We start from the raw sequence: 22,989 nt of genomic DNA on the forward strand, positions 1-22,989 counted from the left end.
CTGGCGATTCTCCAGGCATGTGTTGCCAGTTAGCCTGAGGGCCACCTGTTTCCAGCCCCCAAGAGCAACAACTTTCACTTCAGGAGACGCTGTCGGTACAATTGCAGGCTATTCAGCCGCTTTCCCAGCAATTAAGGGGCTCAAATGCCGTATAAAGTCTTACTGCTCGAGCAGAATTTCTCCCAAACAAGCAAGTCTGCGAGACTGCATTCAGGTCGTGCCATCCAATGAATGATTCCAATGAGGAGCATTCCTTCGAATTCGGGTTCAGCCCTCACGGTAATTACGCGAGCACAGGGTTTGGGGGAAAATGCCTCTTGCCTTTCGCCCTGCTGCTTGTTGGTCTCCAGATAGATGGCAATGCAGTACGGGCGTAACTTGGATGTCCCGTGACGATGATGAAGCGGGTTGTCTCTGGCATGTGGACTGTTTAGCGAGCTCCATCAATATTCACACCAGCATTGTCGGAAAAGGCGAGATATTTGGGGTTGATGCGACTTGTTCGGGGCGTCCTGTGCCAATTCACGAATAACCGCATAAGAAGACGGCTGCCAGTCTTTGCAATCAGCAGTCCGAAGCGCCCTGCAGCACAGCTTTTCTTTTTCTAGGTTAGGAGACAGACAAATGCTCACCGCATGTCTTAACCTTAAGAGCGCCTTTACCACCTATTCGGAAATGCTTGGCACTGATCGTTCCCTCGCAATGAGCTTTCGAGGGCTGGGATTTAAGTACGCATCGTTGTTGCGGTCCGACCTGAATGTCTCCCGGCCTGTGGCGAACAGAGAACTGTAGTATAAAGACGATGTAAGTCGGAAATAAAGCACTCGTCAGATACTTTAGTCACCAGCTGCGGGGAGTAAGTTGAATGGTGATCGATGGTTATCAGCGACTACGAAGTTCCCGAGGAGAGTTTCCCCTGTGGAATGTCGTTGGATATCGATGCTGGTGTTAGACCGGCACTTTGGTTTGAATCTATGGCAGGGCGATTCCCACGATATGACAACCAGTGGCTGTTGCCATGTCTTGGTGCTTAGATAAACTCGCCTCAGCATGTCGCGATCAGGGGATTGTAGTTGGTCTAGGTTGCAGGGCAAAGTTGTATGCCGTCATGGGCCGAGACAGCTTTCGTTGCGTAGATGGCAGGCCAGAATTCGATTCGGGGTGTCTCGGGGTGCGAGGGGATATGTGGATGGTGGAAGGTCAGAGACCAGGCGAGTCTTTCCCTATGAACAATAGTGGCTGGGCTCTGCCCGAGCAGCAGAGTGGCGGCAAGACAACAGGGTAGGCTAAACAAAATGGTGGTAATCCCGCGAGGCACGAAAACGAATGTCGTGAGACTTGGGGGCCGGACGAGTCGAGTGTAGTTCTCCCTGTGTTGTGAATAACAGCGTTCCTCGGGGAGGCTTGCCCCAGGGACAGACACCCTGACCCACGATGTCGGGTCACGAAAGGCGGCGATGCATGACGCAGTGGTTCGCCTCATTTCGTAGACGTTGTGTGGTGGCCCTTAGTTAAAGGTCGGTGACGGGGAAGTGAGGTCGAGGCAGAGACATTCACGGAGCCGGGGAATCGTCCGAGGATGATCCCCACCGCCTTTGTGATGACCTGCATCCGGTGCGTGCTCATGGTGAAGGGTACTTTGCATAACCGACGGCGGCCCAATTTCCAGAGTGACCCAGGCCGTCTTTCGAGATAAGGCATGGGAGTTCAAGTATCGTATCGCCGTGGGGATGCGAGGGAGATATCCGAGCGAGCGAGCCAGAGAGCAGAGGCTTCGTCCGGAAGGTGTCTGTCTGAATGATGCTCAGACAGTTCCGGGGACGGAGACAAGCTTCTTGGCCCTTCCTTGCTGAGTATATGTTGGTAGGTAGGTCAGCGGCGGCAACGGAGGTCACGCCTGTCTCCGATGTTTATCCCTATGGCCAGCCCGAAGTGGCTGTCGATCTGGAAAGAAGGAAGGAATGACGATGATGGGTTGAAGTCTAGACCGTCGACGTCTAATTACCTCGACGCTGTTTCCTCTGAAGTGCGTCTTGTTGAGCACGGGCAAGTGCAGGAGCCATTGTGCTCGCCGGCTGGTTGCAGCTGCCAGATGGAATGTCAGTGGTTTCTTACATAAGGAACGAAAGCGCAGGCGCCTGGGCGGCCGAAGAGGAGGAGGGGAGGAAGGAAGGAAGGAGGGGAGGAATGGTGAAATATCGATATTTCCATTTAGGTCGGGTCCGATGGCCATGGAAAACTGAATGGGAAAGCTAAGGTAACCTCCACAGGCACTTTCCGTCAACCACCCAACTGCCACCTACCCGTGCCACGCCAATGGAAGCGGCGGGCGTTGGCATTCTCTGTCTCTTCGCTTCGTGTAACCATCGTTCGTTGTCTCTCCCCGCGAGACATCCTGAGAAGAAGGAGCATTGTTGTTCTGGACCGCCAAGGGACCCCAAGGTTCCCAAGCTCCCCAATTCCAGCAGGCGGATTGGCTCGCCAGCAACTCCGACGCATTCCGTCCACCCAGACCCCGGCCTTTTTCGCTGCCCATCACGGCCATCTTCATCATTTGACCACTGCCCGCCAACTGAGACAAGGGACGTCCAGCCACGCCACCGACGACTCGCCTACACCCCGTACGGTATCGACGTCTCCCTAGACTTCCTCCACGTTCGGCTCCATATCCAGCAAGACCCGTCCACTTCTCGCCGGACGATGCCCGCAAGCCCCCAGCATCTGGAAAGCCCATCTATCGGCTAAACCATTGAGCCGCAGCTCGACGATTCATCCTGCCGACGTCGAACCGACACGCTGAATCGACTGCCATGAGGAGGAAGTGGGCACGGAGCTGGGGGATGGGATAGAGATGGCTCTGGAACTGGCTCTGGAACTGGCCCTGGAGCTGGCCATGGAGCTGACAGCTTGGAGCTTGGTCTCTTCTCAGCGGGCACATCCGCCGCCACCAGCTAAACATGGAAGCTTGGCCAGGGTTCACCCTTACACTCGACCTTGTCGTTGCGGGCTGATCCAGTCCATTTCTACCCAATCCTTACATGATACGAATAGACACGCAGAGTGCGAACTTTACCAGTCCTCTCTCGACAAATGGCTCGCAAATTTGGATCTTCGTACTCTGGAATCTGCTCGCGTGGACTGCCGGGGACTGTGTGCCGAATTGCGTCTACCGATTGCTTTCTTTTCTGTTTCACTCCAAATGGTGCGCCATTGTCGTTTTCCGACTTGTCAAAAGGCCTGCCAACAAGCCCGGGAGCCCAGTTGCAATTTTGCAACTCAAGCGCTGAATGCTCACGCGGCGATGCCACCCTGCAAATCAGCCAGCCATTGCTGCCCCTGCCCTGCTTCCGCATCCTGGTCTTTTGCTACCCATCTGCGAATAGCGCAGCTAGGAGCCCAATCGACCCCTCAAGCAACCAGAGATCGGCCGATTCCCAGCCCGGAGCCAGGGCATTCTGGGACACGGACCGAAGTGAGAGAGCAGGGCCAAGCAAGACAGAATCGCTGTTCCTTGGATACGTTCGGCCAGTCGTCGTCGAGAACTACCGTCGCCCCAGCATCAAGCACCAGGCATCCTACCGTACCGCGCTGCACCACCGCACACCCACAATGTCAGCCCCAGCCGCCATGGATGCTTCGGCTGCGTTCCACGCGGCGCGGCCCATGACCGGCATAGGCTTCATAGCTTAAGGCCTGAGGGAGGGAATACGTTCCGTTCACTTCTGCACACCATTTCCATCTTATCATAACAAGCCCCGGACCTGTCACTCGTTTACGGATAACCTAACCATAATCCGAACCGACGTTTAGTTGGCGACCCATTGCCGCGCCCCCCGAGGCGTCTTCAGGCGCTAAATCACCGCTGACTGATCGGCACCTGACTACCAAACCGACCCCAACTACATAGTACAAGAACGTCGGCGCTGAGGCATCAGCATCAGCGGCATCATGCCTGTTCTTGCTGCAAGGTGGACCGGGGTACGATGGCGTAGGTACTAGCATTGTGTGTTTTCACACGCAAAGCTCGAGCCGAGGGAATAAGGCACGCTCGGCATGAACAACTTGGGTGACCGCACAAAACGCTGCGTTGCTGGTTGCAAGGTCAGAGGCTTTCTGGTTCTCCCACGAGACGCCAAAATATGCGACATGGAAGAGGTCTAGAAAACGCCTAAACACCGATTGCAGCCTCAGAGGGCGTCGGACGGGGCGACCATATCAGACAAGCCAATGTTGGGATTGTTAGTCTCACGATACTCCCCCATCGCATTCAGACGCACTCATCGCCACCAAATGACGATGTTCTGGCATCCATTGCCTTGCTTCTTCGCCGAGTGTTCCACCGCAGCCGTTCCCGCTGATAAACCCGTTTGAATAATGATCGGATCGCACACAGCAGTTCCCAGCCATCTACCAAGCGGGGCCCGGCCGGCCGAATCCCAAGTCTGGCCGATCTTGCCTGTCGGGGCCAGCAATGTGAGCACCGTACCTGCCTGCGGGCGAGGCAACGGCGGATGACGGCTAGATGTGAGCAAGTGGCCCTGGTCAAAATTCAAAGAGAGTGCTTTGGTCGGGGAGTATATCTGGTCACGCGGGGCTGATGATTGCTCTCAAACACGAATGCACGCGAGATATTCGGCGAGGTTCGTTCTGTGCACCGTCGAACAGGGCCACCGATGTACACACACGCATCACATTCATGTGCCAACTCTGGTATGCCATCGTCGACGGGGAAGCTCGTCACATCTCCGGTTGACACCACCCGGATATCTTCCCAGCATCCTTGCTTGCGTTCAACCTTGACTCCTGCTGCTTGCTGTCTGCCTATGTGCATATGCAGCAACCCCTCCCACCAATGCCCGCTACATTATTCCTTCTGCGCGTGGGGTTGATCAGAGACATGGGGCCTGAGTGGTCGAGGGGGGCTCATACCTACGAAATATACCACAAGCACCCGCACCGCACGACGCGCCGCGCCGCTTTTGGGAGAGGGCAGCTCGGCTCACTCGACTGTGCTGTCGGGCTGTTCCAACTGTGTCTCGATGGAATTGCCCTAACAAAACCAGCGACCTGGGGAACGGCGAGGCAGCGTCGAGGCATCCAGCCTTTTTTCAGACATTGTCGATCCAGGCGATGCTAGCGAACAGCACATGACGGGGAGGGGCAGAGAAACAAAGCCAAAAATACCGAGAGAGACAACAAGCAAGGGAGAGGCGGACCAACATTGTGTAGGTGCCGCCCGGCACACAGTCAAATTGAGTCGACAGCACGGCCAAAGCCGCCGTTCAACATTTCCACCGGTTCATTGGGCTGTACCCTCCCTGTCCGCCGCCGTGGGAACGTGAGCTTTTGACCACCTCTTATTGCTTATTGCTCGTCCCGGCCTTCCACCCCCGATTAAATTCGCAATCCTGCTTCCCTGATTCCTTACGAATTGCATCCTTCCGCCTATTTTTGCGCGCGCCTGTTTCCCAATCGTCTTCGTCAGCGTCTGTTCTACGAGACGCAATCTCGCAACCAACACATTTCGTGCCTAACACATCTACTCAGACCTCTCTGCACCACAGGCAGAAACCGCTTCGTTACCTCATCTCTCGTCCGAGCAACCACCAGCCTCAGCTACCTACCCATCTCGTCACCCGCTCACTACCCAGCTTCGGAGACGTACGGCGGCACTTTCTTGGAGACTAGCTGTAGCTACTCCCGATCGACGACTGGGTGTAGACAGCCCTTGCTCTATCAATCTACTTATCGCCGACCAACAGCTCCCCGGCCTGCTGCAGGTTCTTGCGTGTTACTCGAAGCAAACACCCGTAGGTTGCAAGTCGTCAACAGCCACTCCCTCCGCGCCCGTGACACTCGAGGGGTGCCTTATTTAGCTCATCTCGACAGATCTTGGTCTTGGTCGTCCGACTCTTCATCTCCTGCCGTCCTTCCCTCCAAGTCACTCTGTCACGAGCACAGTCACCCTGGATCTGCGTGGGTTTACCAGGAGGGGACAGTGGTACTTGGTGCACCGACTCATTTTATCCGGTCCTCTTCTCCCAACGTCCGCCACCCTTACCGGCTTCGCGGGTCTATAACAGGCCCGAACCGTCACGATTTCCGCCATTTATCGCATCGAGTCTATTCTCTCACCCGAAAACGCTGATGACGCCCGGACTGTCTCTTCCACCCAGACCACGCCGAAGAGGAGATTCCAAGAAACGTTTTCTCCATCGGAGGGGTCAGCCGTCCCCCCCGCCGTAGGAGACCCTCCGGATCGGCAACCTTTGGCCGGGTCCAGGTCAAGCCATTCCTCTGTCGCGCCTGACGACGATGAGCCGAGGCCTCTGTTGACGGGCGCCCCGAGCGGCAAGAGACCCTCCAGAGGTATGCGGCCTCCGATGAGGTCTAGCATAGCTTGCCAGAGGTGTAGGAAGTCCAAGATCAAATGCGACAATGACAACTCTGGCGCCCCCTGCGACACTTGCATCAAGGCTGGTCACAAATGTGAATTCCCGGAGCCCACGCCCCTACCGGCCAAGCGAGCAGAACCGCCAACTGTACCGAAGCAGGAGAGGGAGGCAGGCCCTGATCGAAAGCGAGTCAAGAAGCTGGACGACACATTCCAACTCGATGGAACTGCGAAGGCGGAGGAAGTGTTGTCGATGCCATATCTGTCGGGCAAGATTTGGCATGAACTTTTCGACATCTACAAGCTGCACTTTGCAACCGAGCTCCCATTTCTACATCTTCCTACGCTGAAGAGCATCATACACGACAAGGAGATCAAGAAACCGTCTGCGGATGTCAACTTAGTGCTCCTAGGTATCTTGGCCCTTACGGCTAGATTCCAACCCGAGTTGGTCAAGTACGTCGCACACCAGACATACGACAAAGTTGCAGGCCCAAAATCTCGAGGTGCTCTTCCTCGCGCAGATCCTTCGGCAGCGTCGGAATACTTCGCAAATGCTCTCACGGCGGCTCTGGGACCACTTGAATCAGCCCTAACGTCGGCCTCAGTTGTTCGGGTTCAAGCCTTCTTGATGCTGGGTTTATACAAATGGAGCCAGCCCAGTGGCGGCTTGGCCGCGTGGATGTACGTCGGCGTGGCAATTCGCATGGCTCAGGGCTTAAAGCTAGGATTTGGCGACAAGCCTCTTCGTGGAAGGAGGGCTTTGGGTTTGTCCCGGTCACATAAGTCGGCGCAGTTGCCGTCCGAATCGTGGAAAGACCAGGAGATACGACGACGCACCATGTTCAGTTGTCTCATCCTCGACCGGTTGCTATCATGTGGATCCGAGCGAGTCTCCATGGTTCGATCCGACGACTTGCAAATTCAACTGCCGTGTACCGAACACGCTTTCGATCTGGGACGAGCCGTCTACACCGGCTTCCTCCGACAGGTAGGACAAGAGATGGAGCGCCCTATCGACGACAGCGTTCTTAGCCGCTTTGTGCAACTCGCCGACTTTTGGGGAGACATTACCAAGTACAGCTTTGCTGGTGGCCGCCATACGGAAGCGTATCCCCCCTGGAATAAGGACTCAACTTTCTATCAGCTCAATACCAAGGTCGAGGCCTTTTATGCTCATCTGCCAGAAGAGTTCACCTGGTCTAGTTCAAATTTTTGGAAACATGATAACAGCATGTATGTGTCCTTGCACATGCTTGGGGCCCTCTGCCGGATCATGCTACATCGAGAGTACATCCCCTTCATCGCTATCAAATGCGAGAAGCCAATAGGGCCTTTGGACGAGCCAGTCTTCGATCCCGCCATTGTTCCGGACGACTTTTGGTATCGAAGTGCGGAGCAGGTTTTCAAAGCTGCGCGGGAGATCATTGATTTGATCAGGACATGCCGCGACAAGCTCCCTCAATCGTCTCTTGTCATTTTCGCCATTTGGCAGGCGGCGTTTGTGGGAATTTACGCGCGCCACTATCCTCAGCTGGACACCGAAAAGCACATGGTCAGCGACGAAGAGATCCAGGAACGAGCTTCAGGAGCCATACCCGACCTCACGAAAACAGGAAACACTGGGATCGCCTACACCGCACTGCAGAGGGTCGCTCCATATTTCAGCATGGCTTCAAATTACGTAACGTACTTCAAGGACATGGATCAATACTTCACGAAGGTCTTTGTGGATTATGCCCAGCGAAACGGCAGAAGGAGCGGCGATGGAACACTGAGCATTCGGTTGGGATCGGGAGGCGGTGGGCTTGAGGAGTGGAGGGTCAAGGCCGATAGGATTACAAGCAATGGTATCATCATGGATGAAGATCGATCTCTCGGGTACGACGCCTCGGATGGCTCCCGCGCAAGCACTCTGGAACGCAGCTCTTCAATGGGACCCGAGTACTCCCACCTGAGTGCCAGCGGCGGCTTGGAAAGCCGGCGAGACTCGCGACAGGCAGCCTCCTCGTTTACGGCCATTAATAGTGCTCAATTTCCCGTCGGGCAGGAGGGTTACCCAGGTGGCAACATGCCGCAGCATTCGCCGACACAGACATTCGCAACAGCACCCGGGCCCCTGAGCAATGAGGCCGCCATGAACACAGTCGGCAGCGGCGCGGACGCCGCCAACATCGAGTCATATGTCAACCAGCACCAGGGCCAGCGTTTTGGAATTGCCCTCGAGGATCTTGAGGAGTTCACTGGGCAGATGGCTGCCGACCAAAATATCGGGGATTGGGGGCCGGCGTTTTTCTCACAGGTGGCTGGAGGCAATCCCCTGCCTCAGTTCAGTGAAAGCTATACCTGAGGGCGTTTGGTGATTGAAGAAGCACTTCATTCTTAGGGGGCGGAAGGGGTCAGCAATGGATAATCAGTTGTTACGTCTGGGTGGTTATTCATGTCATCATGATTGCTTTTTGTTTCCTTTTTTCTTCATCGGGTACGAAGCTACGACCGACTCCCTGTTTGTTATCTAACCCGGGAAGGCTTTCTCTGGGAAGTCATTGGCCTGGCGTCTAATTCTGTACGAGACCGCAGAAGGGGGGTTCTTTCCCTACTGGGAGATCCAGCCAGGTTTCTTGGCCATTGACCGTTCGACGACTGACCTCGGAAATCTCCCTTCCTTTAAGGTCTTGGAAAAAATTGATCTTACAATCTCCAGACATGCTATCCATCTTGTTCATGCGCCATGGCTTGAAGTCGCGATGCCGTCATCGCCGCCATGCGGTTCGCCAGGTGCTGGTTACACAAGGCTAGACGAGGAATTGGACATCACGCAGTCCCCATGTGCTGCAACGGCAAGGCCCGCGTGAGGTCCGCGTGCGCGCGAGTGTGTGTTGCCTCTGTCTGCCACGGGCGAAAACTGGAATGGAATGGCTGGTCTCATTCGAAAGAATGACCGTGAGAATGCGTTTTCCAGTTACCTGGTACGCGTCTGGATTTTGGGGAGGTAAGGGAGCATCCGTCCGTCTCTCGGGGAGACCGGGAGAAGTTTTGTCCACGCTCGCTCGTCGGCCGTCAGCCACCCCGGACAATGTGGAATGTAGGGTGTGTGAGTGTGTCTACGTGTGTGTAAATGTCTCGGGGGGACTTCCGAGACCTTACTAGGGGCGGCTCTCCATTTGGCCAAGTCTGCGATGCTGATTTTTATATCCCGATTTGTTCAGAAAGGGCAATCGCTCTTTGAACAGTGACTGATCAACTGAATATTAACCCTCTTGCGTGATCCTCTGGCATTTAATTCTACATGGACGTGAGGGAGTGCCTCGGCCGGACGTCGGATCAGGGCAGCGACGTGGGGGGTGCTTAGGAGTAAGGGGTAAAGTACATGTCAGCTGGAGCGAGAAAAGAAAAAAATGCGAAGAATAGAGTTTAGGAAAAAGAAACGAGGAGAAATGACAAGAACGCCTTGTGGCGTTTGAAAAAGGGCAGCGGGCAAACTTGCCTAACTCGGGGCGTAAGAACTGAATGCCCGGGGCTGAGAGGAGAGAACGGCTGCGAGTGGAATGAGCGTTTACCCGATCTAGATGCTCGTGTAAGGGGTATGGAGGGCGGCGCCCTGACAGAGCTGACTTGGGCGAGCTTGTTAGCTCAGTCGGTCAGCCACTCTGTCGTTTGCTCAAGATGGGCTGGTTAGAGTTTGATTGGGGAGAACGTTTCAGTTCAGATACGGTGTGCATGTTTTGGTTTGGTGTCGTCCAGAGCAGTGTGGTTTACTACCGGGTCTGGGAGTATATGCTGAGTAGTTCAAGTATCCATGGATCCTGTCTGAGCCGATTGGATCCTCGTGGTGCGGTCGCTGTCGCTGTCGCTGCCGCTGCCTAAAGACGAAAATTTGCCGCTTTCCAGCTTCTAAACTCAGTCTTTAACCTAAGGTTCGAGTCCGTAATATTGAGACCATGAAAAGACTGAGGTTGGCATGGCAGGGCCAGTTCAACGGTGCGAGTGGCTGGTAAGCTTTCCAAGTCCTTCCCCCTCCAGGTGGTTGTGATCGCTGGGAACCTTGGTTGTACAGACTTAGACTTGTCTTGTTGAATCGGTTTATTGACTTGTGACTAGACGAAAGCTCCATCTTACGTGTATTTGCGCCACGGTAAAGCCCAACTAACACTCTTTACTGTTTCTCTAACTCCGAGTTGTCTTAGTTTTAAGCCTGCTGAGCCTGCGAAGCCTGCGTCTGAACTCGAGAGATATGATAGGGTATAAAGAGTACGGTATGGAGGCGACATCGGACCATTTGCCTTGGTGGTGACTTGGGTGGCTGGGCCAACTGGGTTTCTCTGCTGAGCTGTAGGATTGAGGCGCACCTTGAGCCAGGGCTTTTATGCAAGCTATCTGGTCGTCTGGGTATTGATAGATGTGTTGTGTCTCTTCATATTTTGATCGAGATTCTCGCGGCAAAGGTTACGCTTCGTTACGACCGTTATCGTCAGCTTTCTTTTGGGCCTCAAGAGGGTTAATGTGTCTTCAGTAACTTAATTCGATGAGAGTATTACTCTTTACCATCGCAGCAGTGCTCACCACTGCCACGTCTGCCACTGTTTTGCTCCAAGAGCTTGATCTCAGGCACAACCAGCAGAGTCTCAGGGCCTACAATAATTCGCAATGCAAAATTTTGGGGCGGCCCGCGGTATCCCATCTTCATGGTGAACATCGGTGAGGCAGATGCAGAGGAATATGCTGGATGGCACTTGACCAATTAAAGTCTCGCGTACTTGTACGCTGAAAAGTTCCAAGGAGCGATCGTCCTTTTTGAACGTAGGTGTCTTCCACTAGGTGCTGATTTATGCTTAGTGAAGCGTCTGTCCTGACAACCAGCCGTGCAGATTGGTATTATGGAAAGTCCCAGCCCTTCAAGACGATGACTGCAGAGACCCTGCAGTGCCACACCGTTCCTCAATCGCTTCAAGACAACAAGCGCTTTGCTCAGACGGTGAAGTTCGGTTTCGACAACTGCGGGGGTGCCAACGCTGACAAGTCTCCCTGGGTGTTGATCGGCGGGAGCTACGCAGGCGCTCTCGCGGCATGGCAATCTGTGATCACGCCGGGTGTGTTTGCTGCCCAACGTGCTTCTTCTGCCGTCGTCCACGTTATCGAAGACTTTTGGCAGTTTTGGACTCCCATCGAGCAGGCCATGCCACGGAACTGCCTGAGGGTGTGAAGCTAGTCATCAAAAAAGTTGACTCCATTCTATGAAAGGGTGACAGGGAGGAGATCGCTGCGATGAAGAAGGAGTTTGGCGTGGCATTGCTCAACGATGTCGATTTCACAAGCACGCTGACAAAGATACCGCCAGACAGCTTCTCTTACGTCTCGGAATTCTGCAATCATATGGAGAAGAGGGTCAATAACGGGACGCTCAACAAGGGTCTAAATGAGACTGATGTTGTCCTAGATGTTGCGTGGAATATGTTCGCGAATCTGACACAGCACTACTGGAAAGATTTCTGCACCGATACCCCATGCAACTGGGAGCACGAGAAGGAAATTGAATTTCCGTCGAGCCCAACAAATCTCGGGACCGCTCGTAGTTGGGCATGGCAGCTATGCAACGAGTTTGGTTGGTGGCACATCGGCCCGCCTCAGTCTGACGGCAACAACATCGTCTCTTCGCATCTTACGTCGGAGCGTTATAAGCGCCATTGCGACGACTGCTTCCCGGAGGTCAACGGCTTCGGACCAGCCATGTACCGAGGCGCCACTGCAGACGATTTCAACAAATGGACAAAGGGAGGTTGGGATGCGCCGTTCGAGAAGGTCATGTTCGTCGATGGTGAATTCGATATGTGGAACTCGGCCACGATGAGCTCAGCGTACCGGCCCGGCGGCCCTTGGAACAGTACGGAGGAGGTGCCTCGAATGGTGGTTGCACGCGGAGGCCACACTCCGGACCTAGACCTTATCCATGTGAATGAGGGCGTGGTCGAGGCATTGGCGGTTGTAACGAAGAAGCAGTTGAAGATTATGGAGAAATGGCTCAGTGAGTGGAAGCCCAAGCATTCATAGACTGGATGCCTGCACACGTTAGAACATGGTTCAACAAGTAAGACAGATAGACGCAGGCAAACCTCCGAGATGTTCCCACAACACAACTGCTGTTGATTTCTGCCGAAGGGCTTGCGGCATATTTGGGATTCGTCGAGCCTACGCTGCTCTCGCGGTGGTGAAGGGCTGTGCTTTCGCCGTTGAAAGATGGATTTCCTCTTCTCTTGAGAGGCTGATGTGGTCGGTTATTGCCCCTTCTTCCTTCCTTCTGACCATTGCGCCCCGCTCGGCTCGACGTGTCCTTCCCTTCCGTTCTTGCACCCTGCTGTCACTTTTGCCAGACACATGTTGTTTGTCAACTTCATCACTGCCATGCTAATCCTTCTCCGGCTCGGATGCAAATCGACGACGTCGACCTCCACCATCTCCACCGTTGATTATCAACAATATCGGAACTCTACGTCCTGCAAACCACCGACGAGTCACCCCGGCAATCCTAGCTTGGTTCTAGCTGGACGGGCCGACCGAAAGTTCGTCATCTCGGCTGGCCGCGAGAAGGAGAACGAGACACAGAGAAGAAATGTCGTGAGGATGATTTTCCAGCCTCAAAAGCTCCAGATATGGCAGGAGATGTCTTATCTATCTCCGCCCGGCTCCGATTACAGACCACAGGCTACGGAGACCCTGCAGCATTTCAACCGGCCGGATGATCTCCAGAGACAACTGATAAGCTTATCAGGCGCGGGAGGGGACATCAAGCTCGCCTCCACGCTTGGGATGGATGGCCGCTCCCAACGCGACGGAAATCATGCCGTCTGTGGCCTTATGCAAGGAACAAGTGATTGATCAGGTCGCCCGAAATGGAGATGGGAGATTGCCCTGCGCCAGAATTTGGCTGTCACGTGAGCATCGACGTCGATGCCTGCCAACCCCGTCACCTCAAGGCTTGACCGAGCTTCACCGAAAACACCGGCCCCACGCAGCCATTCTCCCGTCAGACTGACAGCCAGCAACCGGGTCTTCCGTCCGGCTTCACGGTCAGAGCCAGGGCGGGCCACCTTGCTTCTTCCTTCATCCTCTCATCATACGGCCACTAGCGGCACAGCACCAAACCACCTGCCGAAAGCTGACAAAGGACCGCTCGGAGATGCTCAATCGTTGCAAAGCCGACTTTCTCAGACCACCCGCACCCGCAAAGGTCCATCCAGTCCAGCAAATCGTCGGAAAATACGGCAATACAATAAATCCTCCGTGGCATGTTTCGACCACAAAAGTATGGCAGGGTTCAAGACGACGAAAAAAGAAGCTGCAAGGCAACAGTCACCACCTGGTGCGAGAACTTCCCCGCACCCGACATTGTCACGCATAAATCGCGCTTTGCTGGACCTGCTGGTGCTGCTACTGCTGCTGCCGCTCGACGCCCTGACTGCCGCCCTACAGTCTCGTCATGACTGTCCCGTGTAACGGGTCTTTTTACCGATCGACACGACCTGTGGTAACTCAATTGGGACGGTACCTGGATTTACCCCGCCCCGGCTTTGGAATCTGTGTCCATTGCCCAGAGGCTGTGCCACAAGTGCCACGGGTCCTGGAACTTGGACACATTTTTTCCCTTCTTCTCCAGCAGTGTGCTCTGATGCCCGGCGCAGAGCAGCATGACGTCGATATCCTCTCACCCACACGCACAAGGACCCGTCATGTCGGAAGGATTGGTCATCTGGGTGGGCTGAGGTTTCCCACGACACGTCGTTGAAATGTCGGCAACCTCTCGGTGCCCCTCCTTATTGCTGGGCCTCACCCCCGCAAGGTTCAGGGAGACATGCAGCTAATTTGGGCCGGGGTTACACGCTGTTGGCCGATCTGGAAGCCCAGACCAGCCAAAAGTACTGCTGCGACACTATTCACACCCTCAATCATAGGCGAGCTGACCGGTTGATGGAGCTCTCCAAGAGGAGCTGCGTGGGAGCTATGAGCAGCTGATGGCGCGGCATCTTAGCTGGGAAACCAGCCTAACTCTGCACAGTCTGCAGTCAGCTTTCCTAACGCCCGCCCTGTGAGCTGCGTTGACCGAACACGACGAAACTCTGACCATGAAGAAGATTCGACGAGCCTCAACCCGCCAAACACGGAACCTAGCGCATCGAGACGGTCTGAACGCCACGCCTCCCTACATCTCCTCGAGATGGAAAACTCTGAAAACTCTCGTTGAATCCCATTGTTTTGCTGGAGCGGGTTACTGGTTTTATTCAACTTCAGTCATCCTGGCAACCTGACACACCCGGCTCCAGTCAACTATGAGCCTTGCAAGGATCATGCACACCCTTCCCTCTAGCCACTTAAACCTTGGACCAACACGATGCTCAAAGACCTTGAATGAAAATGCCATTTTCCCGCTCAAAAGGGCGTGGTGACGGCCGTTTCCAACATTCCAGGTACATGACAGCCATGTCGAATCCGGTGATCCGCGTCGAGCTCCAGCAGTCTTAGTGTGGCCGCCCCATGGTGGGGCGTGGGATACGCCTCAGATGACGTCCGCTGATTTGTTCGACTGCGAACTTCTCCCACTCTCTGTCCGGGATGAGGCTGTCACACTCCTCTCTCTATCTGCACGTTATGACAAAAGAGAATTGTATCGTTTGGTACACGCACACGGAACCGGGATACCTCGAGTGTACTTCCGAACACAGCTCTCGCCCGGTGTTTGTTTCACTCAATCCGATCTCAGCTGCCCCGTACCCTCGTCGTATACCTGCTCCATCTGGTCGCCAATATCCCCGAAATGCATCTCTGCTCCATCAACTCGCTACACTGTAGACCAGAATGGCAGGCCCAAGAGGCCTACGGTCCGCCGAGTCACCAGTTCCATGTCCGCATCCACAAAGAACACCTGGTACACGTCTCGGACCTACCCTATTGCTAGCATGGCAACACCAACGTGTATCGCCGTCCGCTTGCCGGCGCCTCCGCCGGCCTGGGAGACCCAGGTACCTTTGTCGTGGAGGCTATAAGCTCTAGGTACCCGTCCGTTCTTCTCGTCCCAAGCCCGTACTGCTTTGCACATGCTACCTTCAACGTCCTTCATATAACATCTACCTTTGTTCCGCTCTGTTGTACCTGGCCTGGATTCAAACTCTCAGCGCTTGGCTTTTTACACACTGAATTCCTGTCACGATGGGTTCAATCGCTGTCTCTCAGGACAGCCTCCCGTACGCTGGCCCCAAGGCGGCTAAGCAGAAGGCAGTTAAGTCCGCCGACAAGCATGGCGTTGACATCATCGATGTTCGACGAGTTGCGGTTGAAACAAACTTGAAAGACGACATCCTCTCCATGTGGAACCCCACAAACGGACCCCGGAGGCTCCCAACCTTGCTGCTCTACAACGAACGGGGCCTGCAGTTGTTCGAAGATGTGCGTGCTTTTAGACCACTCATCGGCTCAGCCACGTCTTGCGTGATCGGCACTAACAATTTCTCTAGATCACATATCTCGAAGAATATTACCTCACCAACAATGAGATTGAAGTTCTGAACCGTTCGTCGAGAGAGATTGCGCAGAACATATCGCCGGAGTCTATGGTCATTGAGTTGGGGAGTGGGTCTGTGGTTCCCTTGCTGAATGGTGACTCTGGGATGATTCTGACCAAAATTCAAGCAATCTTCGTAAAATTGGGATTCTGTTGCAGGCTTTCGAGGATGCCGGGAAGAAGATCGACTATTACGCCCTGGACCTCTCACGCGAAGAGTTGGAGCGCACCTTGGCGCAATTGCCGGAGTTTCGACTCGTTCGATGCCACGGACTGCTGGGTACCTACGATGATGGTCGAGAGTGGTTGAAAAAGCCCTTCAACTTGGCCCGCCCCAAGTGCATCGTGAGCCTTGGATCTAGTATCGGTGGGAACTCCTCAAAGGAGCTGTTAGGCTTCGACTCACACTGACATTGGTTTTAAGGCAACTTCGAGCGCTACGACGCAGCTGGATTTCTGAAGCATTTCAGCGATGTCCTCGCGCCGTCAGACAAGATGCTTATTGGTTTGGACGGATGCGGCGATCCAGCGAAGGTCTAGTATGTTTTCAGTGCCCCTTCCCTAGTTCAGGGTGCTAACGCCTCACAGTCACGCCTATAATGGTATTTGCTCCTGATCAAGTCGTTGGATATTGCTGACATTTGCAACTAAAGACAAACATGGGATCACTCATGAGTAGGTTACAAACTAAAGCCAATTATATGCTTTTATCTAATGAATCTCAGCTTCATACTCAATGGGCTTACCAACGCGAACGAGATTCTCGGCCAAGAAGCTTTCAAGCTCAAAGATTGGGAGGTCATTGGAGAGTATGTCTACGACGACGAAGGTGGCCGCCATCAGGCCTTCTTTTCTCCAGTCCGAGACACATACGTTTTGGGTACCTTAATCAGGCAGCATGAGCGAATCCAGGTCGAGCAGAGCCTGAAGTACTCCCAGCGTGGAGCCGAAAACCTCTGGAGCATGGCAGGTCTGGTCGAGACCGGCCGTTGGACCAAGGGCGACGAGCATGGTGAGTGGATCATTTCTGTGTACAACATCAGGAACTCGGGCTTTTTGGTTGCCACCCCTTACGCAGCATCATGCACCCCATAAGCCTCCCCCACGTCTGCCGGCAACGTGGAGCCAATTGCCCAAAAGGTGGATGTGCATTCCCCGGATCGTAAGATGTTGGATGCGACTGGCTCCGACATCGTCATATGACGGACTCATGAATCCTACTGTTGTAATCGCCTTAGTTACAAAAATGCGGTGCTCTCCAGAGTATTGTTTCGCGAGCTGACATTCAAGTAGGATTACACATGATCTCGAAGAGAAAGATGCCTTTCAGCCTGCTCCCCGATCTCTATGCATCTTCTCCCTGTCCTTCGTTGAGCGACTGGGAGGCGTTGTGGACGGCATGGGACGCCGTTACACAGAGTATGCTTCCCAGAGAAGAGTTGCTGGATAAGCCAATCAAACTTCGAAACGCCTGCATCTTCTACCTCGGTCACATCCCCGGCTTCTTGGACATCCAATTGACCAAGACAACCAAGAAGCCAGCCACTGAGCCGGCACATTTCCAGCCAATGTTTGAGCGAGGCATTGACCCCGATGTCGACAACCCCGAGAAGTGCCACTCTCACTCCGAAATACCGGACGAATGGCCTGCTATTGAAGATATCATCGAGTATCAACGGAGCGTGCGCTCGAGACTCCGAAGTCTTTACAAAGATGGCATCGATAAAATTCCCAGGCCAATTGCACAAGGCATTTGGGTCGGCTTCGAGCACGAGATCATGCACATGGAGACTCTCCTCTACATGATGATCCAAAGCGACAAGACTCTTCCGCCGCCTGATGTCGAGCGTCCGGACTTCAAGCGCCTAGCACAGAAGGCTCACCAGGCACGTGTTGCCAATGAATGGCACGATGTTCCCGCCCAGTCCATCAAGGTCGGCATGGACGAGCCTGCACTTGATGCTGGCATCAATGGTTACTTTGGGTGGTAAGTACAGGGAAACTGTGGCTTCAAAAGCATAGCTCACAGAGACTAGGGACAACGAGAGACCGTCCAGAAGAGTCGATGTTCACTCATTCCAGGCCAAGGGTCGGCCGATCACTAATGAGGAGGTGAGTTTTCCCATTTGATGAAGCAAGCTTTGGGCTGACACAAGAAGTACGCACAATACATGTTCGACAACCACATCGAGCAGGTCCCCGCTTCTTGGGCTGATGTTCACGCCTCGGAGTCCGACACCGAGACGAACGGTCACACGAACGGCTTTGGCAACGGCCACTCCAATGGACACACTAACGGTCACACCAACGGACACGCCAACGGCCATGCTAACGGACACACAAATGGTCACGTCAACGGGAACACAAACGGTGCGAAGAATGGCGTCAATGGCGTCAACGGTCACAGAAACGTTCCTCTCCCCGATTCGTTCCTCGAGGGCATGGCTGTTCGCACGGTCTACGGTCTTGTTCCGCTCAAGTATGCTCTGGACTGGCCCATCTTCGCATCTTACGATGAGCTGTCCGGTTGCGCCGCATGGATGGGCGGTCGTATGCCAAGCTTCGAGGAGGCCCGAAGCATTTACACATACGTCCACAACCTGAAGAAGATGGAAGCCGAGCGCACTCTCGGACGAACGGTTCCGGCAGTCAACGGGTGAGACTAGCACTTGACTTCAGTGAACAGGGGTGCTGACAAGTGATAGACATCTCTCCAACGACGGTGTTGAGGAGACACCCCCAAAGCTTGCCTCCCTCGAGGCCGAGAAGGCTCGCTCTGAGCTCTTCATGGACCTCGACGGCGCCAATGTTGGCTTCCAACATTGGCATCCCGTCCCCGTGACGGCCAATGGCGGTCGTCTCGCGGGACAAGGCGAGCTCGGCGGCGTCTGGGAGTGGACCAGCACGCCCCTTGCTCGGCATGAAGGCTTTGAGCCCATGCCTCTGTATCCCCAGTACACTGGTAAGTTTCACTCAGTGGGAGACTACTGTAATGATGCTAACGCGACGCCCAGCCGACTTTTTCGATGGCAAGCACAACATCGTTCTCGGTGGCTCTTGGGCTACACACCCGATCATCGCTGGACGCCGATCCTTGTAAGTTTTCCTTCGCGCCAATATCGATATCACACCGGGGCTTGATGAACGGCAACTGACATCATCTAGTGTCAACTGGTACCAGCGCAACTACCCCTACGCCTGGGCCGGTGCCCGTATCGTGAGGGATATCAAATAACCGCCTGGGCCCCTCAGTCTTTCATTCACCCTTGAATGTTGTAACAGTACAATCTTTAATCATTTGCGTGGTGTAGCCAGTCGGTTCAACAGTGGGCTACAGTGAGGCCGACTCAACTTCGCCCTCATTCCTTTCATTCTCTACCCAAAGCTGGAATTTATGTCACTTATGATCGCTACAGCATGGCGTTAGCGGGGTCACAGTCTGGAAGCCCTTCGACCTCTGTATTTTACCAAAAGGCTTTCGCTACCAATCATGTCATGGAACCAGGGGCGTATGTAAAAATGGGGAGCATACGTCAGACATACTTTCTATCATTGCCTCAGCTACACTTGAGGGCAGCTAAACTCAACATTCGTTAACATTCAACCATGAAAGATTCGTATAAATTGAAGTTTCTCGTCACTTTGAAGGAGCCTCGCCCTACGCCGCAATTCATTTTGTCCAAGTTCTTGCGCTATGAGAACAACGACATTCTCCATGTCACGTTGCGCCATAATAACCTCGAGATGGCCAGCTAGTCGCCAGTTGCTCCCACAACTTACCAGAACATCATTCGGGATGAATCAGCGAAAACTGCGGGTTACGACTAAGGGACTTTCTCGACTCTATAGTCGAGATTCAAGTGGAAACTGCGCTCTTGTTCCGATTCATCAGCCATGTCTCGCTGTTTATGAGGTAAAAGGAGGCGGGAAATCAAAATCAAGACCTCTCCCGCATTTGATGATGAGTTTTTCTTATCTTAGACGTTGATCTTGTAGCTTTTTAAACAGCCGTAGCTCATCGAGGCCCCGGATGCGGTATGCGGTTCTGATCACAGAGATTGGGCCTTCTTTAAAATGACCATCCAACTGACTACCATGGCCTGATTGTAATAATTAAGCCTGTTTGTGTCTGTGATCAAGTGGCATATGTCGTGTTTGCGAATATGTCTACTTTCTGGCCTCGTTGCGGATCGCATCGAACACAACACATTTTTGTGGTATGGTTCGGCCGAAGGAGCGGTTTTGCGAATAAGTGTCGGAATAAGAGCAAGGCAACAAGGTCAACGGACAATGAGGATTGTCCCAGGTACGTTTTGCGAGACCGGGTCTATTGACGAGGCGCGAGATGACGATAGTTTGCTCATTGGTGAGGATGGCTTAACTTGAAGTCAATTGGAATCATGAGATATGAGCTCTTCCATGTTGTTGCTTGAATTTCCTTGTATTGCGGACTTTGGGTCTTTTAAGCAATTCTATCAGTCCCAACGCAATTGAAGTACAAGTAAGCGCCGAAGGTTGTCAAATCAGACAAGCAATCCGTGGTGATGCCAGTGGGAACACATTCTGAGTCGTTTTTTCGACGATATTCTCCCGACTTTCGAGGGCCAACAATACTACTCAGGAATACGCCACGGACAGCGACTGAGACGGAAAGTCTAGACTGCCGCGTCCTGAATACCTCATTTCAGGGTGTAAGCTCACTCAATACTTGTTAATGCACGGAATGGGAATCTCTGCGAAAGGTCGAAGTTGCCAACAACATGACATCCGCGCTCGATTCTGGGGGGCTTCATCACCCTGTACTTCGAGTCTCCCCTAAAAAGAACACCACGATTACATCTCACCGGTCAAGTGTCGTGACGGAGACCCCTCTAACACGTCCAACACGTCCTTCCCGAAACGGCATCCCGACACCCCTTCTCCTACCTCCCTTGCCCGGTGTCCAGGGTCAAGCAGACAGACCTCACGATGCCTACGAAACCCCTCACTCTCACACCGCGCAGCAAGCAGCAAGGTAGCACACGGGGGCGCGGCGGGCGTCTTACATACATGTGACCCGGTGACCGTGACGTCAAACCCCCTTTCGCTCGTGGGGGTTCCCGCGCCCAAAATGTGGGGTTTTACGGCCTCAAAATGAGGGGTGAGGGGGGTGTTTGCGCGACCATGACCGAGGAAAAAGCAAAGAAACTGTTTCCCGCCGAGTTCCGCATCACACACGTACACACGTGTAGGCATGTTCCGTTTTCTCGTGTTCGGCCGGATCCTGGGACGCAAGGAGATGGAGGATGCGTGTCAGGGGCATCAGCGCGGGAAAACTTTCGCGGGTTGAGGGTTGGGTATTACGTGCAGGACAACTCCTACGTACGTGGTCAACGTGGGTCAAGTTCGGCGAGAATGCCGTTTGCACAAAATGCGATGCTTTCATTCTTTCGGAACGGGTTTGTGGATGGGCAGGTCCTGCCGATGAACTGCTGCATATTCTGCCCACTTGGGAGGGGTGAGAGTTGAGCAGCAGTAAGCGAGGTATCTTTCTACAGCGACTTGTACTCCTCAAGTACCTTTTCACAGACCATCCACTTCCTATAGCATTCATCCGTTTGTAAGACCGCGCGGGATGCGAAGTCCGACCGGTCAGGCCCTCCCGGACAGTCGGCCGCTCCATGCTGACTTGTGGACCGGGTTTTGTCTCCACAATGCGGCCGAGGCGGAACCCGCAGCATCCGCGACTGAGCAGATGCTTTAGTCTTACCCATCCTCTATCATCATGACTGAAGACTGTAGACCACAATTATCAATGCAAACCTTTTGAGCTTGCTCAACCGTTCAAGCTTCCGTAGATGTCGAGCAGCTGCTCAAAGACGTAGCTGGGCAGCTTGACGCCATTCTCTGTAACCAAGTTCGAAATAAAGTCAGGAGGCTGCAAGTCATTAGCAAATGTCCACCACCGAAAGCATTGGGAGACCCACAGTGTAATCGACAGCGTCTTCCGGCTGCACACTCGACCCGTCAGTCCTGAAGTCCAACACCTGCTGCTGGAATCCCAGATCCCTCTGGTCGAGCGGGAACTTGCGCACGAACTTGTGCGACTCGGCGGCGACGTAGAAGGGCAGCCCGGCCTCCTTGGCCAGCTTCGCAATCTGGTAAGTACCCATCCTGGAGATAATGCCTCCGTTCTGCGTGACGGCCTCAGCGCCCACGAAGACCATGTGCACCTGTCTCAGTAGCCCCAGCACGTGCGCCACAGCCGGCTCGGCAATCTCAGCCACGGGGATGCCCTTCTCACGTAGCTCCTTCACGACGCGGTCCGACTCGGCCACGCGGTGCTCGTCGCGGACGTACACAACCTTGAACCGCACGCCGCCGCCGTTCGCGCCGCCGCCGAACTGGTCCGCGGCCTTGAACAGCACGTTTGACACAGCGCGAGATGCGCCGTGGGTGAGGACGACCTTGCCGTCGCGCACGAAGCGCCAGCCGGCGTCGGCGATTCTGTCGCGGGCGGCGATGGCGCGGGAGGCGAACAGGCGGCCGTTGCGGAGGAGATGGGTGCGGACGGCCTCGAAAGACTGGTGGGGGGAGGTGTCTGCGGCGCCGGACTCCTGCTGCTTAAGCGAGGAGACGAGGTACTGTAGGAAGAGGTCTGTGCCGGCCTGGAGGGGGACGGGGTTGTTGACGGATGCGCGGAGGATGTCGGAGTGGCGCTTGACGAGGTCGAGGGTTTCGTAGACTGTGGTCGTGCCGGAGGCGTTGAGGAGGGTGATGAGGGCCTCGATTGCGGCGACAGGTTTTGTGAGGTCTGGGTCTTGGAGGAGGTCGTGGTATGTCTTGACGATGTCGAAGGTGTCTTGCTTGGGACGGACGGGGAGGTCTTCGGTTGGCTTGGAGCCAGATGCTGGAGGAGACACAAGTTAGCTTAGAGGTGGTAAAGACGAGTCGACAACAAGGAACGTACGCGCGAGATCGCCGGTGGCCATGGTGACAACTCGGAAGAAGGATGCGCTGTGGAACCTGGATAGGGCGCTTCGTAGCATACACCGATATCGCGTTG

At 54.3% G+C, this 22,989-nt stretch overlaps 4 protein-coding genes across 4 annotated transcripts; 3 read left to right on the top strand and 1 right to left on the bottom strand.

Annotated features, from left to right (window-relative positions):
* Positions 1-6,383: 6,383 nt before the first annotated feature.
* On the top strand, positions 6,384-8,744 carry GCG54_00013326 (putative transcriptional regulatory protein; the record flags this gene model as incomplete). The annotated part of the gene is made up of 1 exon (XM_045413182.1): positions 6,384-8,744. One exon carries the CDS (start codon positions 6,384-6,386, stop codon positions 8,742-8,744), a length of 2,361 nt encoding a protein of 786 aa, XP_045262378.1.
* Positions 8,745-10,919: 2,175 nt separating this feature from the next.
* Positions 10,920-12,442, top strand: GCG54_00013327 (putative extracellular serine carboxypeptidase; the record flags this gene model as incomplete). Its single annotated transcript, XM_045413183.1, has 4 exons — positions 10,920-11,092; positions 11,142-11,194; positions 11,263-11,591; positions 11,636-12,442. 4 exons carry the CDS (start codon positions 10,920-10,922, stop codon positions 12,440-12,442), a joined length of 1,362 nt encoding a protein of 453 aa, XP_045262379.1.
* Positions 12,443-15,592: 3,150 nt separating this feature from the next.
* GCG54_00013328 (Ergothioneine biosynthesis protein 1) lies at positions 15,593-19,179 on the top strand (the record flags this gene model as incomplete). Its single annotated transcript, XM_045413184.1, has 13 exons — positions 15,593-15,829; positions 15,898-16,016; positions 16,073-16,311; positions 16,369-16,483; positions 16,533-16,546; positions 16,598-16,619; positions 16,670-16,956; positions 17,238-17,931; positions 17,981-18,056; positions 18,104-18,600; positions 18,650-18,906; positions 18,959-19,040; positions 19,110-19,179. 13 exons carry the CDS (start codon positions 15,593-15,595, stop codon positions 19,177-19,179), a joined length of 2,709 nt encoding a protein of 902 aa, XP_045262380.1.
* A 2,580-nt stretch (positions 19,180-21,759) lies between these two features.
* Positions 21,760-22,915, bottom strand: GCG54_00013329 (Translation initiation factor eIF-2B subunit alpha; the record flags this gene model as incomplete). The annotated part of the gene is made up of 3 exons (XM_045413185.1): positions 21,760-21,861; positions 21,911-22,833; positions 22,894-22,915. The coding sequence occupies 3 exons, from the start codon at positions 22,913-22,915 to the stop codon at positions 21,760-21,762; spliced, it is 1,047 nt and encodes a 348-aa protein (XP_045262381.1).
* Between the last annotated feature and the right edge of the window lie 74 nt (positions 22,916-22,989).

This window comes from Colletotrichum gloeosporioides (assembly GCF_011800055.1).
Source record: "Colletotrichum gloeosporioides strain Lc1 chromosome Unknown consensus_55, whole genome shotgun sequence".
Classification (NCBI taxonomy): domain Eukaryota; kingdom Fungi; phylum Ascomycota; class Sordariomycetes; order Glomerellales; family Glomerellaceae; genus Colletotrichum; species Colletotrichum gloeosporioides.